The sequence below is a fragment of the Hemibagrus wyckioides genome, linkage group LG02 (genome assembly GCF_019097595.1).
Source record: "Hemibagrus wyckioides isolate EC202008001 linkage group LG02, SWU_Hwy_1.0, whole genome shotgun sequence".
In the NCBI taxonomy this organism is placed as follows: Eukaryota; Metazoa; Chordata; class Actinopteri; order Siluriformes; family Bagridae; genus Hemibagrus; species Hemibagrus wyckioides.
In genome coordinates this window covers 10,197,304-10,212,367 of record NC_080711.1, presented here as the reverse complement: position 1 = coordinate 10,212,367, position 15,064 = coordinate 10,197,304, and the positions used below count along the sequence as shown (strand labels likewise).

Below are 15,064 nucleotides of genomic sequence, written 5' to 3'. Positions count from 1 at the left end.
CATTAACAATAAATGCAAAAAAAAACAAAAAAAAAAACGTGTTGAATAATGAGATGAGAAATTTTTTATGAGTGTGTGTGTGTGTGTGTGTGTGTGAAGTCTCTTGCTGGCAAGTCATTCTGGAACTAACTATAAAGATGAAGCAGTTTCAGTTCAATATAAAAATATTGATAAACCTCATAACCATTTTATTTGTATAACGCTTTTAACACCAGTCAAAAGTTTGGACACACCTTTTAATTCAGTGTTTTTTGTTTAGGGATTTATTTTCTACATTCTAGAACAATACTGGAGATTTCAAAACTATGAAATAACACACATGGACTTAAGTAATCCATATGTAACGACAACAAAAAACAGTCAGTTGTTATTTTAAGACACGAAGGTCAGATGTTCTGGAATAGTTCTTGCAAGAACAGTATTGTCAAGTGCATTTGCAAAACCCATCAAGCACCATGATGAAACTGGCTCACATGAAGACCATCCCAGGAAAGCAAGACCAAAACTGACCTCTGCTGCAGAGGAGAAGTTCATTTAGAGTGACCAGCCTCAGAAATCACCAATTAACAGCACCTCAGATTAGAGGCATTATGAAGGCTTTACAGAGCATCAGTAGCAGACATATCTCAATATCAACTGTTCAAAGGACGTTATTGTGGATTTCAGCCGCCTTCAGCATTGAAATAAATAAACATCAGGAAAGACCATGGAATTAGAAGATGTGTCCAAACTTTTGACTGGTTGTGTAAGTCATTTATATCCAGGATATTAGTTATGAATTTTTGAAATTAGTCCTAATGAACAAGCCAGAGGTGATGGGAGGTAAAAAAAGGTACCTGAGACAAAATGAGGAAGAAACCTTAAGAGGAACCAGATTCCAAAAAGGAAAACCATCATCATCTGGGTGATACTGGAGAATGTGATTATAAATCAAACTGTACTACACAGTGGAAAAAAGTCATTTTAAACTGTAATTGTAATCAGGAAAATTTCATTTTTGTTTTAAAATGAAGTTGATGGAGACTTAAATGTGTATCAACTGCGGTCCAAAGCCATCTTCACGGGCTCTTAGTGGCACCATCTACAGTAACCCGAAATATCTCCATGCTGCACATGTGGGTTTATCCTCAGCAGCAGCGAACAGCCTCCAGTGAGGCATCAGGATGGATCAGGCAGGTCCAGAGATTTAATCAGGAGATGCAAAGTGTATAAGAATTAATCTTTTATCAATTAATACTGCAGCAAGATAGCGTTATAAACTAGCATGAAATCCAACATTCTTCTAAAACACACACACGCTGACTCAGGAGCTCATCAGAAGAGGCTTTATTTAAGATTTGTTGGAATTTTTTTTTTTTTTTTAATTTTAATAACTTTTTTGGAGATGGAGGCGGAGCAGCGCCTCCTCCTGACCCGCCTTCCTCTCGCATCGTTGGACACATCTGAGTTTCAGAGGAGGGCACTGTAAACACGGACTTCTGTACAAAAACCAAAAAAACAACACCCAGAGATTGTAGATTACCCGCTTTAAAAAAAACAAAAACAAAAAAGAAGAGAGAAAACAATTAAATCCAACCAAAGCGAACACATGCTGTACAATTCCAGTAAATTTGCGAAATAGAAAACAAAACCAACAAAATAATACAACCGAAGATAATCAACAGAACTATAATATATAGTATAATACACATCATGTACTACAGCTAGGAACCAAATAATAATAATAATAATTAAAAAAAAAAAAACTGCAATGCAACGAAACCGAGAAGAAGATATGCTGTACAGTTCTTTCATCAGGAATATTAGACTCTTAATCTGCTTTTAAAATGTACACGTATGTTTTGAACCCCCTCAGATATACAAAACAAATATTCTCAATGAACATCCATCTTATTTCTCATACATAAAATAGAGTCTTCATATTTATTTGGCTATTTACATGAACTTATATACAGGGAGGCTTTTTTCAGACAGGCCTCTGCAAAAGATTCTCAGCAGGAAGAAAATCCTGAGAGTCGCATCCGAGACGAGTAAAAGCAGCCAGCAGCGGTTAGACGTGTTCCCTGCGGCCCTGTCTGAGAGCAGGTTTGCTTTATAGCTTATGATGGCTCCATTTAGGGTTTGGCAAGAGATGATGAACTGTGTTTGAGATTAATGATCGAAATGAATGGCCACGGCATTGAATAGCACACACAAGTCCAAAAGAAGAATCCAGTAAGAGCTTAATTCATTAGTAGTTAATCAAGCTATCAGTTACTGCCTTTAGTAGTAATTAAGAGAACTGAGTGTGATTTAAAATACTTAAATAGAAATATACCGCAAAACTCGCATCTAGAATGAAGAGCCGCACTTCTATGCAGTAGATTGAAGGAGTGAGACAAAAACACTCAAAGATGGCTGAAGGCCTCAGTGCACTCGGTATGGACACGATGTCCAGACATCATACCTGTGGAGCGACTGGATGTTGTGCAGAGGGCTGACCGTGTCACACACACATGGCAGCATAATGAACATGCTACGTGACAGCCTGCAGCTGGAGCTTTTATTATACACAACGAGCAACAAGAAAGCACAGAGAGACGGTTTCATCTTCACCCTCGTCTCCAAATGAATACACTGAGGCCTTCACTGATCATGCTGCATGAAGGAGCAGGTCTGAGACTCAAGGTAGGGACGGTGTGTGTGTGTGTGTGTTTCAAACACAGCTGAGGGCTGCAGGGTTACAGTAAGTGCCAAGTGCCTTTGTTGGCTTGTGTAGGAGGGAAAAGAGGACAAAGCAGAGACATAGTAAAGTCCATGAGGTCAGATTGTCTCATGTTTTTGGGGGGTGGGGGTGGGGTTTGTGTGTGTGAGGTAAAAGAGGTGAAGTCAAGTCCATAAAGATCCAGAGGAAATGTAGTGTGATCCCATCACATTTGTTTCAGCTCCACTGATGGCAGTGCAAACTGGACAAATCTCACAAAAAAATAGTGAAAAGCAAAGAAAAAAAAACAAAAACAATTGAAGAAAATCGGAGAAAACTGGAGGAACTGAGTGGCGGAAAACAAAAACACTGAAATGTTGCAGACATGGTATGTGTGAATAAGCGTTCTGTATAACATGTAACTCTGTCCCAAACTCCAGACTCGACAAGCAGGAGTTCCTGCTGTAAATCCTGACAGATCTCACTACTCTTCCAGCAGTCCAGCTGTGATGGAGAAGCAGAAAGGTTTGTTATGAGGAGGGGTATGAGGAGTCTGAATGGCAGGATGGGAGATGATTAGCCCTGTTACATATCTTTGGGCTCGAGCTTGCAGGACATTTCGAACAGCAGGTTCTGATTGTCGATGACCTGCAACTGACGCACGTACGCCTTCGTCTGAAGGTGTGAAGGAGACGGCTCGGCATCCATCACTGAGAGAGAGAGACAGAGAGAGAGAGAACAGATGCAGTCATTATGACAAAACTGACAAATTCCTTTGAAATAATGTGTTTGAATTTTCATTACTTACAACATTTAGTACTCGAGTGTATCGGAATATTAATGAGCCAAAATCTTTCGACAGAAAAAACGGAATTTTGGATCAGAAAAACCACAGGAGGTGAAAAATGTGTTGCTTAATTAATCAAAGCAGACATTATAATAATTATATCATTAAGTTCTATGTTTCATGCTCACTGTTCTGTTTCATATAACTGATAATTTCACATAACACACAAGCAAGCCATTTATAAGAGCTGACATAACACTACATAAACATGTGTGAAGCTTTTTCCAACAGTCAGCAGAATATTTACACTTTATAACATGGCTACATAGAGTGAAGGCATGGACAGAGACAATCATTACAGTGTGTATGTGTTCTAAAGCAGAAATAGGAAATTCACTTGAGGTGTTTAAGAAGATCTATGAGACACTATTTTCTCTAACCCTAAGTGTGACATCACCACTATAACATCACTGACATACCAGCAGTGCACTGAGCTACAATGTCAGCTGTCATGAGCCTGTTAATATCAAATTCATCATCGGTCTGTCTCAGTATTGTTACTGAAACTGTGAATCCCTTTATGGCCATAATTATCATCTAATGGCCATGTCCAGAATAATAACGCATCGTGTCACAAAGCAAAAATCATCTCATGACCATGACCATGAGTTCAGTGTTTTCCACTGGCCTTCCCAGCCACCAGATCAGAAAACCTTTGCGTAGGTAGAAGAGAAGATAAAAATGCGCCTGCAGGAATTGTGTAATGCATGATCATGTCAACATGAACTAGAATCTCAAAGGATCTTCCAAAATCTTATGGAGTCCATTCCTCGAAGAATCGAGGCAGCTCTGAGCTCAAAAGGAGGCCCTAGCCAGTGTTATAGCCAGTATGTGAAACAATACATAGCAGGCTTTTAATCAAAGCCTTTTTCTCCTGCATTATGTAGTGCATAAAGATGCTCAGTTGATTTTTATTTTGCCTTTTAAATGCATGAATATTCTTCTGACAACTCTAAAAGAAACAGAATCATACATGTACACGTGATGATCTCTCAGACGTCTCAGAAGAGTCCGAGCCTGACACGCGGAGGAGATGGTGCAAGATAACAGCAGTGGCAATATTTCATTCTGGAGTAATGCATCTGCAACTGTGCCAAAGTACTCAATCTCACCACAAGGTGGCCACATTGGTATAAAATCTCTTAACCCCTTCCACCGACACACGCAGATCCGTTTGACTGCAGGAGTTCAGCATCCGTTGCTAAGACACACTTTGAGAAAGAGAGAGTAGGAGAGAGGGAATGTGTTGTGCCTGAGAGAAAAGAAGTGCTATGAATAGCCACACATTGTCCTCTCACATCTCCAAAAAAACTCCTACAATCCCCATGTCCATTCACAGCCAGTCAGACTTTTAGTGTCCCTTGACCAAATCCTGACCAAAAAATTATTCCAAAGGATGTTTTTTTTTTTTTAAGCACAAATACTGCTTCAAGCCACTCCACAAACAGCATAAGCTCTTCCCCTTCTTTGTTTCTGGACAGCAAGTACACATTACGCATGATTACAGCGCTATTAACGCCTACATCTGTCTCCGATTTGAAAGTTCAAACCCATCGAGGGTGACACGGAACTCAGATGTGCCCGCAGTTTGCCTGAAATGTCAGTGGCCATGATGGAAGGTTTTGGACCACAGTAACTGATGGCTTTTGACATACTCACATCAATAATGTCATCTGAAGGTGCTGAAAATGTCATTACAGTTACAGCAGCAAAGGCTGGGAATGCACTGCCCTGTCACAGTCTCAGGTTTGTCCCTGTTTATAATTAGTCAGCATTTCTGGATGCTTGTGGTCACTGTTGCCAATCAAAATACAAATGTCAATTTCCATCTATTACACTGTTCAATTTTTACCTCATCAACTTAATTCGTCTAGGCTTTCTCATTGATGTCATGTCTGGCTGAAACTCACGCAAAATGTCGGGTGAATTTAGTAAACTCCACCATCTGGACTCCCCCTAAATCATACTAACATAATCGCTGTTCCTCTGTGCAGGGGACACAACTGCATTAAAAACACTCAGGCTGTGTAATCCACTACTGCTGTCACCGTCTGTTACCTCCACTGCCACCACTAGCAAATTTAAAAACGTTAAAAAATGACTATTGAAGATAGTTTGTTGGCTAGCGGTCCTGCACTCTGCCTTGTTACTTAGATTTTTCCTCTTTGTTTGTTTCTTGGCTTAGTGTGCCAGCTTTCCTCACAGCCACTCAGTTTATACTCAGTTTTCAGTTTAATACGACAAGTGTACAGAAGACTTAAATTCTTAAAACTAAATTAAGAACAATTAAACAATTTGATCCTTAATTTCCTTTTGGAAACAAATGTGCAAAGAGTTTTTACGCACATACTGGATGTTTCATCTTTACTCTCTGCTTTATTGAGCGGTACACCAATCAGGCATAACATTATGCCTGATTGCGTTACTGCCTAATATTGTGTTGGTCCCCCTTTTCCTGTCAAAACAGCCCTGACCCATCATGCACTGTGTATTCTGACACCTTTCTATCAGAACCAGCTTTAACTTCTTCAGCAGTCTGAGCAACAGTAGCTCGTCTGTTGGATCGGACCACATGGGCCAGCCTTCGCTCCCCACATGCATCAATGAGCCTTGGCCGCCCATGACCCTGTCGCCGGTTCACCACTTCCTTGGACCTTGGTTCCTTCCTTGGACCACTTTTGACAGATACTGACCACTGCAGACCAGGAACACCCCACAAGAGCTGCAGTTTTGGAGATGCTCTGATCCAGTCGTCTAGCCATCACAATGTGGCCCTTCATCAAACTCGCTCAAATCCTGACACTTGCCCATTTTTCCTGCTTCAACTTTGAGGACAAAATGTTCACTTGCTGCCTAATATCTCCCATCCACTAACAGCTGCCATGATGAGGAGATCATCAGTCTTATTCACTTCACCTGTCAGTGGTCATAATGTTATGCCTGATCGGTGTAAATGTGTAGTGAATGTGAAACACTAGAAATACTAGGAGATATAAAAAAAAAAATATCCTACATTTTTCCAGTGAAGAATTTAATCAGTAGCACTTCTACTGCTGACACACCAGAGTCGCTTCACTGGCTCAATATTCATCCATTTATGAGTAGCAGCAGATATACCGAGAGCAGGAAATAACCTGCCATAAGCAGAACTAACATGATACATGGTGTCAAATAACATGCATGGTAATACTCATAAATATGAACTTATATAAACCTATAAACACAAGACCTTTTAACAACCATCAGGAGACTTGCCTGAAACGTATTAAGAGAATGAACAAACAGGCTTGCTTTCTACACCAGACTGGAAGCGACTGTCTAATTCAGCGGCAATCCCCTTAACGCAAACCAATAAGTGTAATCCACTCAAAGGGGATGAAGTGGGAAAAGCACTCCAATGATTAAGCCAGAAGAACATGCTTCAGTCAGAGGGATACGGTTCAGATAAAAGTAATATTTCAGCTTTTCCTTACAGAACATTATATTTCAGATATTCACATATCATCAATGAAGCACTAAATGTAGGCCGTATCTTTTGGAGGAAAAGAAAATGATCGAGAAGAAGCATGTATTAAATTAAATAGTATGTAGTTTGTGTGAAATACATTTCATAGGACACAGACAGGATCCAGTTCAGTGCAAGACAAACAGTAATAAATTTGTGTAATTTGTTTTGCCTTCATCGAATGCTGCTTGCTACCGCAGTGGACCGGTCTGCGCTTCCTGACTCTTACTGGTGTGCTTCATTAAAGCGAGCAGGTGCAATAACTGCAATCCTCAAATATGATTTCATTGTACGTCTCTGATTAACTGGCCGTGTGACCTACAACACTGCACTGAGCCTGAACTCCGAATGAACTCCATCTGCCTGGACATCAGCTATCGGGATTTGGAAGCTACATCCTGTTCGATCAAAACACCTGAGATTTAAGATTAAAAAGATTTCATCTAAAAATACAGTGAGGCTTCCATCCACATGCTTTTATTATTAAAGCGCTTTATTTACTCCTCATTTTTAATGTCTAGCAAAAGTCATTTGGAATTATTTTGCTTATAACATCAACAATGCTATGGGTGAAAATATTGTCGATATCATGATATATATATATATATATATATATATTTTAATAATATCAATAAATTTAATTAAAATCTACCCGGTTACAATTTTTGTACTTTTTATTAAAATTTTAAATTGTAAGTAAACAAATAAATAAAATAGATTTTACTTTTTTGCATAATACATCAATACAGTTTTGCTGGCAGTTTGACATATATCCTCTACTTCATACCATGTGGTTTCCCTTTTTTTCCAGTATTTAAAATGTCATGTCTTTTGATATACAATAAACATTATTGACTCTGAAAAGTTACTCCTTTCGGTGCTCTCTGGCATTTCCCTCTCCTCTCACTGACGAACTTTCCCAGAAAGAGCTTTACATCTGACTGTACAGTGCAGAGTCTCATCCTATCAGTGTGATCTGTTTCTACAGAAAGCATAACGTATTACAGTGAGTGAATTAATTAATTTAAACATGACTGGTCTTGTAGGGTCACAAATCACAGTACTGCTATTACAAAAAAAATAAAATAAAATAAATAAATAAATAAATAAATCATCAGGACCTTTTGACCAATTAGGATCCAGATGTAAACAGCTCTGGTGCAAGTGAATAAATTGCTAGCATAAAAGAAAGTGCTACCATATTGTGCTTCTCAGACCATGTGCATTAAATAAAGAGAAGCACAGCATTTACATTATATACTTTCGTTTGTGAACAGTTAGACGAAACTAAGACGGGCTTCACTGAATGAAAGGAAATACTGGGTGTGGAGGTATAAAGTGTGATTACAGCATATCAGGTTGAATTACACTGTGCTTTAGCAGCACGCGGCGAGTTTCAACATTATTGCCTGAGGTGATGTCGTGGTTGCCATGGTGACTCGGCTATTGTTTGTCTCGTTGGTTTGATTTTAAATGAAAATACGTGAGCGGGAAACGAAGGTGATGGGAGGCACACAGCTGCTGCACACGCAAACTGATGCTTTCAGGCTTATCAGGGAGGGGCTACTGAAACCCTACAGTAGAGTCACACAATAAACCGTAAATTGTTTTCAGATCAGAACACAAACACAAACACACACACTCACCAGACCTTGCAATAACACGTGCAGTAGAAGTAATTGATTCTATTATGGCAGGTGTGTGTGTGTGTGTGTGTGTTTTGAAGTGCTGCTTGCTGTTTTGCTGGCCCTCAGGGCTGTGCTGTTCTAAACAGATGGGATGTGGCAGGGTGGAGCAGAGCTCCCCCAAAATTAATCCACTCAGGCAGGTGTGTGTCCGAGCATGTGTGCGTGTTGTAGGTGGAGCTGTGTTCTGCTTTTATTTCAGTAATCCTTTTTGACAAGTTGTTTGAGTGTGTGTGTGTGTGGTGTGGTGTGGTGTGTGTGTGGTGAGACGGAGATACAGTGTTAGACTACCCTACCTAGCTGAGTACTCCTGTACCGCCTGATGCTCCTCACCATTTCTGCAACTTTGTGCTGAGATACAAAAAGGAGAGAGAAGCATTACATCTTGAAATTTCACTACAGATCCGCTGCCAATACAACAGGGTGTACACATGCCTTGTCACTTACCATCTTCTCAAAATTAACCAATTCCCCATGGAAGGTCTTACAGCTCTCATGAAGGAAAGTCAGATCTATAGAGAAAAGAGAAGAAAAACAAAGAGACAGTTAATGCGCGGTAACACGATGACAGTTCACCACTTGCTTAGGCAAGCCCCTGCACTCCTGCAGAGCATACGTGTCGTACACACACACACACACACACACACACACATCAGATGAAAATGTACAGAGTAAAAGTGTGAAGGCTGTGAAGACTCTCATGCTATGATCAGCTCTGTCTCTTCAGGTCCAAAGCATTATTCTGCAGAGGTGGAAAAAAAAAAACGAAGCCCATACGAACAGGCTGAGACTAGCCAATGCATACCACCAGGAGCGAATATCTGAATACAGGTGATTCATTACAGAGAGTAATACAGACGCAGACAGAGGGGTTGTTTCGGTCATCCTCAGATAACCTCATCATCCTGCCTGGCTTCATGAGTCTGGAGCTGATAAACAGGCATTAAAAATGCAACACTGAGGCACAAACATAACCTCAGCAAGTTCCCTAAGGACCAAAATATCTGGAGCAACTACTAATAATTTATCAACCAACGAAACTGAACGATGAACAGTACAGTGAGACTTTATACAGTACTATACTACCATACCATAATTGGAACTATTACATGATATTAGTAAATATAAACAGTTTAGTTATTTTAGCTTTGCACCACAATATGCACCCTTAGAAAATAAGGTGGAAAGTGGTGGAAAATTCATTTCAAACCTAGAATATTTTCTTTACACAATATAAATTGAGTTACCCGTTAGTGACCCTAAATACAGTAACTATATATTTATATAGCACTGAGCCACTTTCTATCATTTGTTTCTAAACAAAATTAAAGATGTACACTATATTGCCAAAAGTTTTGGGTTGTCTGTCTTTACATGCACATGAATATAATATGGAGTTGGCCTGCCCTTTGCAGCTATAACAGCTTCAACTCTTCTGGGAAGACTTTCCACAAGGTTTAGGAGTGTGTCTTTGGGAATTTTTGACCATTCCTCTAGAAGAGCATTTGTGAGGTCAGACACTGATGTTGGACGAGAAGGTCTGGCTCACAGTCTCCACTCTAATTCATCCCAAAGGTGTTCTGTTGAGGACTCAGGCCAGTCAAGTTCCTCCACACCAAACTCGTTCATCCATGTCTTTATGGACCTTGATTTGTGCACTGGTGTGCAGTCATGTTGGAACAGGAAGGGGTCATCCCCAAACTGTTCTAACTGAAATTGTCCAAAATGTCTTGGTATGCTGAAGAGTTCCTTTCACTGGAACTAAGGGGCCAAAACTTACCCCTGAAAAACAACACCTGAAATCAATGATTTGGAGGGGTGTCCCAAAACTTTTGGCAATGTACCGTATGTAAAAGCATCTTGGGCTCTTCCATTAAGAACAATTTCACTCAATGTGTGTAATGTTTATTTCACACTCCTATCTGCCTCTACTTATGAAGGATGCCTTATAATGATAACTACGGGTTGTAATGATGTATCAATTTAAAAGATAGTGATTGGATGAACCGTGGAAGCAATCATAACTTGATAACTAGTGATTATAGTTGCTTATTGAGTACTGTCGGAAAAGGACAGACTAACGGGAAAGGAAAGAGGACATGACTTCTCTATGTCATCAAAAATCAATGGTAGACCTACAACAGACTGCAAATAAAGCTGATCATAGGTTACTAAATTAGAATCAAATCATTGCAGTGATTCTGTACAATCGTGTCTACATCCCTGAGGCAGGAAATCAGTGAAAATTCTATTCAAGACAGTATAACTGTGAAAAATAGTGTAATTTCTGAACAGAGCTGAAAGGGAATTTCAGGAAAATGATCACGATAGCTCACGTGAAAAGATTCTTTACCCAAATTTATCAAAAAATGAGAAATAACTGAAATGTAAAATTTCACCAACTCTGCTGACGTCTTGTGGGTCATAACACAAATGAGGATCAGAAACTGGTTTAAACGTGATCCCCAATGTTGTTTGGTTTTGTATTTATGTAAAGACCACTATGAATGTGTCAAAGTATTGAATTTTATTATTACCAAGTAATAAATTATTTATGTATTTATTTTTATTATTCCTACAATGATATTGTCCACCTGTAAATATGTACAATATTGTAAAGTTTATCTTGTATTTTTATTTTATTTTGTTTCACATTTTCCTAAATTCTATTCTTATTATTGTTTTTGTAATTTTATTTTATTTTGTTTGTTTAATTATTTCAGCTGTAAGGGCCATCATGGGGGAAACGTTATAACATTGATTGTATAAAGTGTTCTGTTAAAGCTTGGAAAAAAAATGTGTAAATAAATATAAATAAAAAATAATAATAATAATAATAAATGTGAGAATGACACAAATCTTGGACGTAAATCTCAGGTTTCAAGAGTGAAAAGACTAAAAACTAAGAAGCAGCATTTAATTATGTACCGTCAGCAAAAGGCAGACTTGGAAGTTACAATAACATGGCGAAAAAATGTGTAGCGCCCGGGCATCAAAACAATAATATTTAGATAATAACAGATGCAAGAATGTTTTAACTAGTGTTATGTCTGCAGTGCTTCTGTCAGCACTGAGCTCATCAGAGTCTGATGGTATAGTTGAACTGACAGCATACTGGAGGAGAGTCAGAAGGAGCTAAAGGGGAGGTGAAACAACCAGAGAGCAGCAGTCAGACTGGACAGAGAAGAGGAACGGGTTTCACTAAATGTATGAGTTCCTGGAGGCATGAATGCTGATTATTCTGTTTTCCAGAAGTCTGAATTATCATGGCGTGTGTTAGAAAACAAATAGGATTTGATATGTGCGTGTGTGAGAGTAAGTTGCAGCAATAGTGGACATTGAAAGAAGGAAGGTGTGTGAGCACAGAGTCAGTGTTAGGCCCAGCGGGGAGTGTGCTCTGAGTCTGGCTAGCACAGTGCATGGAGAACAGAAAGGTGTTAATTAGCCTAGCTGGGTGCTAGGGTTGCTTTTTAATCAGTCAATGCTTTATAGAAGCACATCTGGACAACAGCTGTATGTATAAGCAATGTGTTTGTGTGGCACCATGTGCAGCAGTGTTTATGAGGCGTGCGTGTGTGTGTAGATGTGTAAATGTGCATGCAGATGTCAATTATGTAGATGTTTCAGAGCCTCACCTTTGAGCAGAAGTGGGGTGAAGGGGATGAGAGGAGCCCTCAGACTGGCTAACAGGTCCCTGTATGACTTGTGGTTCCTGGAGGGATCCTGAATAACACACACACACACACACACACAGTTTACAAATGATCTAGATTTCCTATTGCTGTGTGAACTCCAGATAGCAAATGACGATCAGATGCAGTTTCACTATACAAACACTATTCATAATATATATTCATAATATTGACATATTTAGAAATCCACATTCAAATGTTCAAGATTATATGTTTTATTTTCAGCTAAAGATTATTAATCAATAAATCAAGGCACTTGTTGATTAATGAAAAGAAGAAAATGCATGTCATCTTTTGTTTCCACATGTGCGTGACGGTCAAGAACCTTTCTAAACATCGCTAATTGTATTTCATCAGTGATGATCAAATGTGTCTATATCATCACAATGTATCTATAACATCACAATGACCAGTGCACAATGCGAGGTTCATAAAAACAGGGTCGGAATGGTTTGGAGTGGAGGAAATTCAGTGTCCTGCACTGAGCCCTGACCTCAACCTCACTGAACAACCTTTAGGATGAACTGAAACAATTACCAGGCCTCATTTAACATCGGTGCCTGACACAACAATTGTGCTCTTGACTGTATAAGCATAAGTTCTTGTAAGATCTTGGAACAACCGCATATTATTGCCCATAGTTTTGAAATAGGATACTCAACTAGCTCATATGCAGGAGGGGTAAGAGTCTGGTGTCTATATACTTCTGGATATACACCGATCAGGGATAACATTATGAGCAGTGAGAGGTGAAGTGAATAACACTGATTATCTCCTCATCATGGCACCTGTTAGTGGGTGGGATATATTAGGCAGCAAGTAAACATTTTGTCCTCCATGTTGATGTGTTAGAAGCAGGAAAAATGGGTAAGGATTTGAGCGAGTTTGACGAAGATCAAATAGTAATGGCTAGAAGACTGGATCAGAGCATCTCCATAACTGCAGCTCTTGTGGGGTGTTCCCGGTCTGCAGTGGTCAGTATCTATCAAAAGTGGTCCAAGGAAGGAACAGTGGTGAACCGGCGACAGGGTCATGGGCGGCCAAGGCTCATTGATGCACATGGGGAGTGAAGGCTGGACCATGTGATCCGATCCAACAGACGAACTACTGTTGCTCACATTGCTAAAGACGTTAATACTGGTTCTGATAGAAAGGTGTCAGAATAAACAGTGCATGACAGGTCAGGACTGTTTAGGCAGCAAAAGAGGGACCAACACCAATATGGTCATAATGTTATGCCTGATCAGTGTATAGTGTAGCTCCTTAGGTTTAAAGTGCTGACGACACAAATGTTATACAAGACGGTATAAATGGCACCTTCCTTTTTCTTAACTGCTGTAATCCTAACTCCTTCTAACTGACTTCCCTGTTAGTAGGTGTCTATGGAGACGCTGCAAAAACATAAAAAGGATTATTCTTGTTGCTGTTTATGCAAACTAATGCTGTGAGAAGGACCAATTGTGGTATTGTGTGTGCATAATGAGAGGGAATAATTCAGACGGAGTATTCAACCGCATTCAAATACAAAGGCATCAATGGTTGACAGATTTAGCAAGGTATGTGAATTATATGATGGCTCACCGCAATGCTCTCAAACTGCTGGAACTGCTTCCTGAACTTTCCAGGCAAGCCCTGCCAAAAAAACAAATAAATAAAACACAGCGAACATGGAGGTTTCAGCAACATTTAAGCTATACGTCGAGAGAAAAAGGTTGAAATTAATTTAAAGGTCACTGCATTGAAATGGCAAGGTGTGTTCGAGAAGTGTTTCCTTTAAAAAGGTGCTGCTTAGTCGGTTCAGTTGCCATGACTACAGCTAACAGGCCTGGGCCAGGAATAACACTTGGCTCTTGGCAAATGAAAGAAGGCAACAAAAAAAAACAGTGTATGTACAAGTGTGTGTGTGTGTGTGTACTGTATGTGTGTATGTGTTTATTCAAGCAGGCAAGAGAGGGAGAGAGAAGAACAAGATATGAGAGAGAGAGTAATGTGATGTTATACAAGAGATGTGAGAAATAGACTATGAGAAAGTGAGGATTGGAGACAGGAAGAAGCTGGAGAGAAATAATAAAGGGAGAAGATGAACGGTGTCACTAACCTCCCAGGTAAGGCGCAGACGGCTAACTGCAGGGTTGTCCAGCCCCAAAACTACAGCGAGGAACGACAGCAGGTCCTGCTGCTGCTTACACCTGAAACAAAACCCCAGCAGACTGTTAGGACATGCTCTGAAAACCTGAAATCCAATAACGATTATTAGATAATTAGGTGATAATTATACGTGTACTTCAGGCTAATTGACATGCCTTTCCTTATTCCTACAGGATGAGCCACTAATAGCAGCCGAACTGAGTCTAAACACACACGCATGCACCAGTTTACTCACAGAGCTGCAATCTTGATGAACTTGCGCAACAGCTGCACCCTCTTAGGCAGTGACTGGCACTGCAGGATCTCTGTAGCCACCCAGTGTTGCACCTCGCTGCACCGCTGCAGTACCAGTTCAAGGTTGAGGGGGCGCCATCGAGCCTCCTCTCCATGGAACACATAACACACAAACTCCACCTGTTTAAACATAAAATCCTTGTTGGCACTTGCAGTGATTTTTCTTTTTCCTAATATCTGCACTGAAGGGTGAGGCAGCTGTGGAGAACT

The 15,064-nt window shown here is 39.9% G+C and overlaps 1 protein-coding gene across 2 annotated transcripts in view; it reads right to left on the bottom strand.

Moving 5' to 3' along the window:
* Positions 1-2,817: 2,817 nt before the first annotated feature.
* Positions 2,818-15,064, bottom strand: part of rapgefl1 (Rap guanine nucleotide exchange factor (GEF)-like 1) — a 41,553-nt gene continuing 29,306 nt past the window's right edge. Inside the window, exons 9-16 of one of the 2 annotated variants that reach the window (XM_058377095.1) lie at positions 14,796-14,974; positions 14,511-14,601; positions 13,994-14,044; positions 12,356-12,443; positions 9,168-9,232; positions 9,017-9,071; positions 3,492-3,535; positions 3,281-3,393 (exon numbers count right to left, since the gene is read on the bottom strand). In XM_058377095.1, the coding sequence (XP_058233078.1) occupies positions 3,391-3,393; positions 3,492-3,535; positions 9,017-9,071; positions 9,168-9,232; positions 12,356-12,443; positions 13,994-14,044; positions 14,511-14,601; positions 14,796-14,974 (576 nt within the window). In that variant the 3' untranslated portion in view covers positions 3,281-3,390. Of the gene's footprint in view, positions 3,394-3,491; positions 3,536-9,016; positions 9,072-9,167; positions 9,233-12,355; positions 12,444-13,993; positions 14,045-14,510; positions 14,602-14,795; positions 14,975-15,064 lie in introns of both variants that reach the window. The other variant, XM_058377088.1, reaches the window with a different exon arrangement.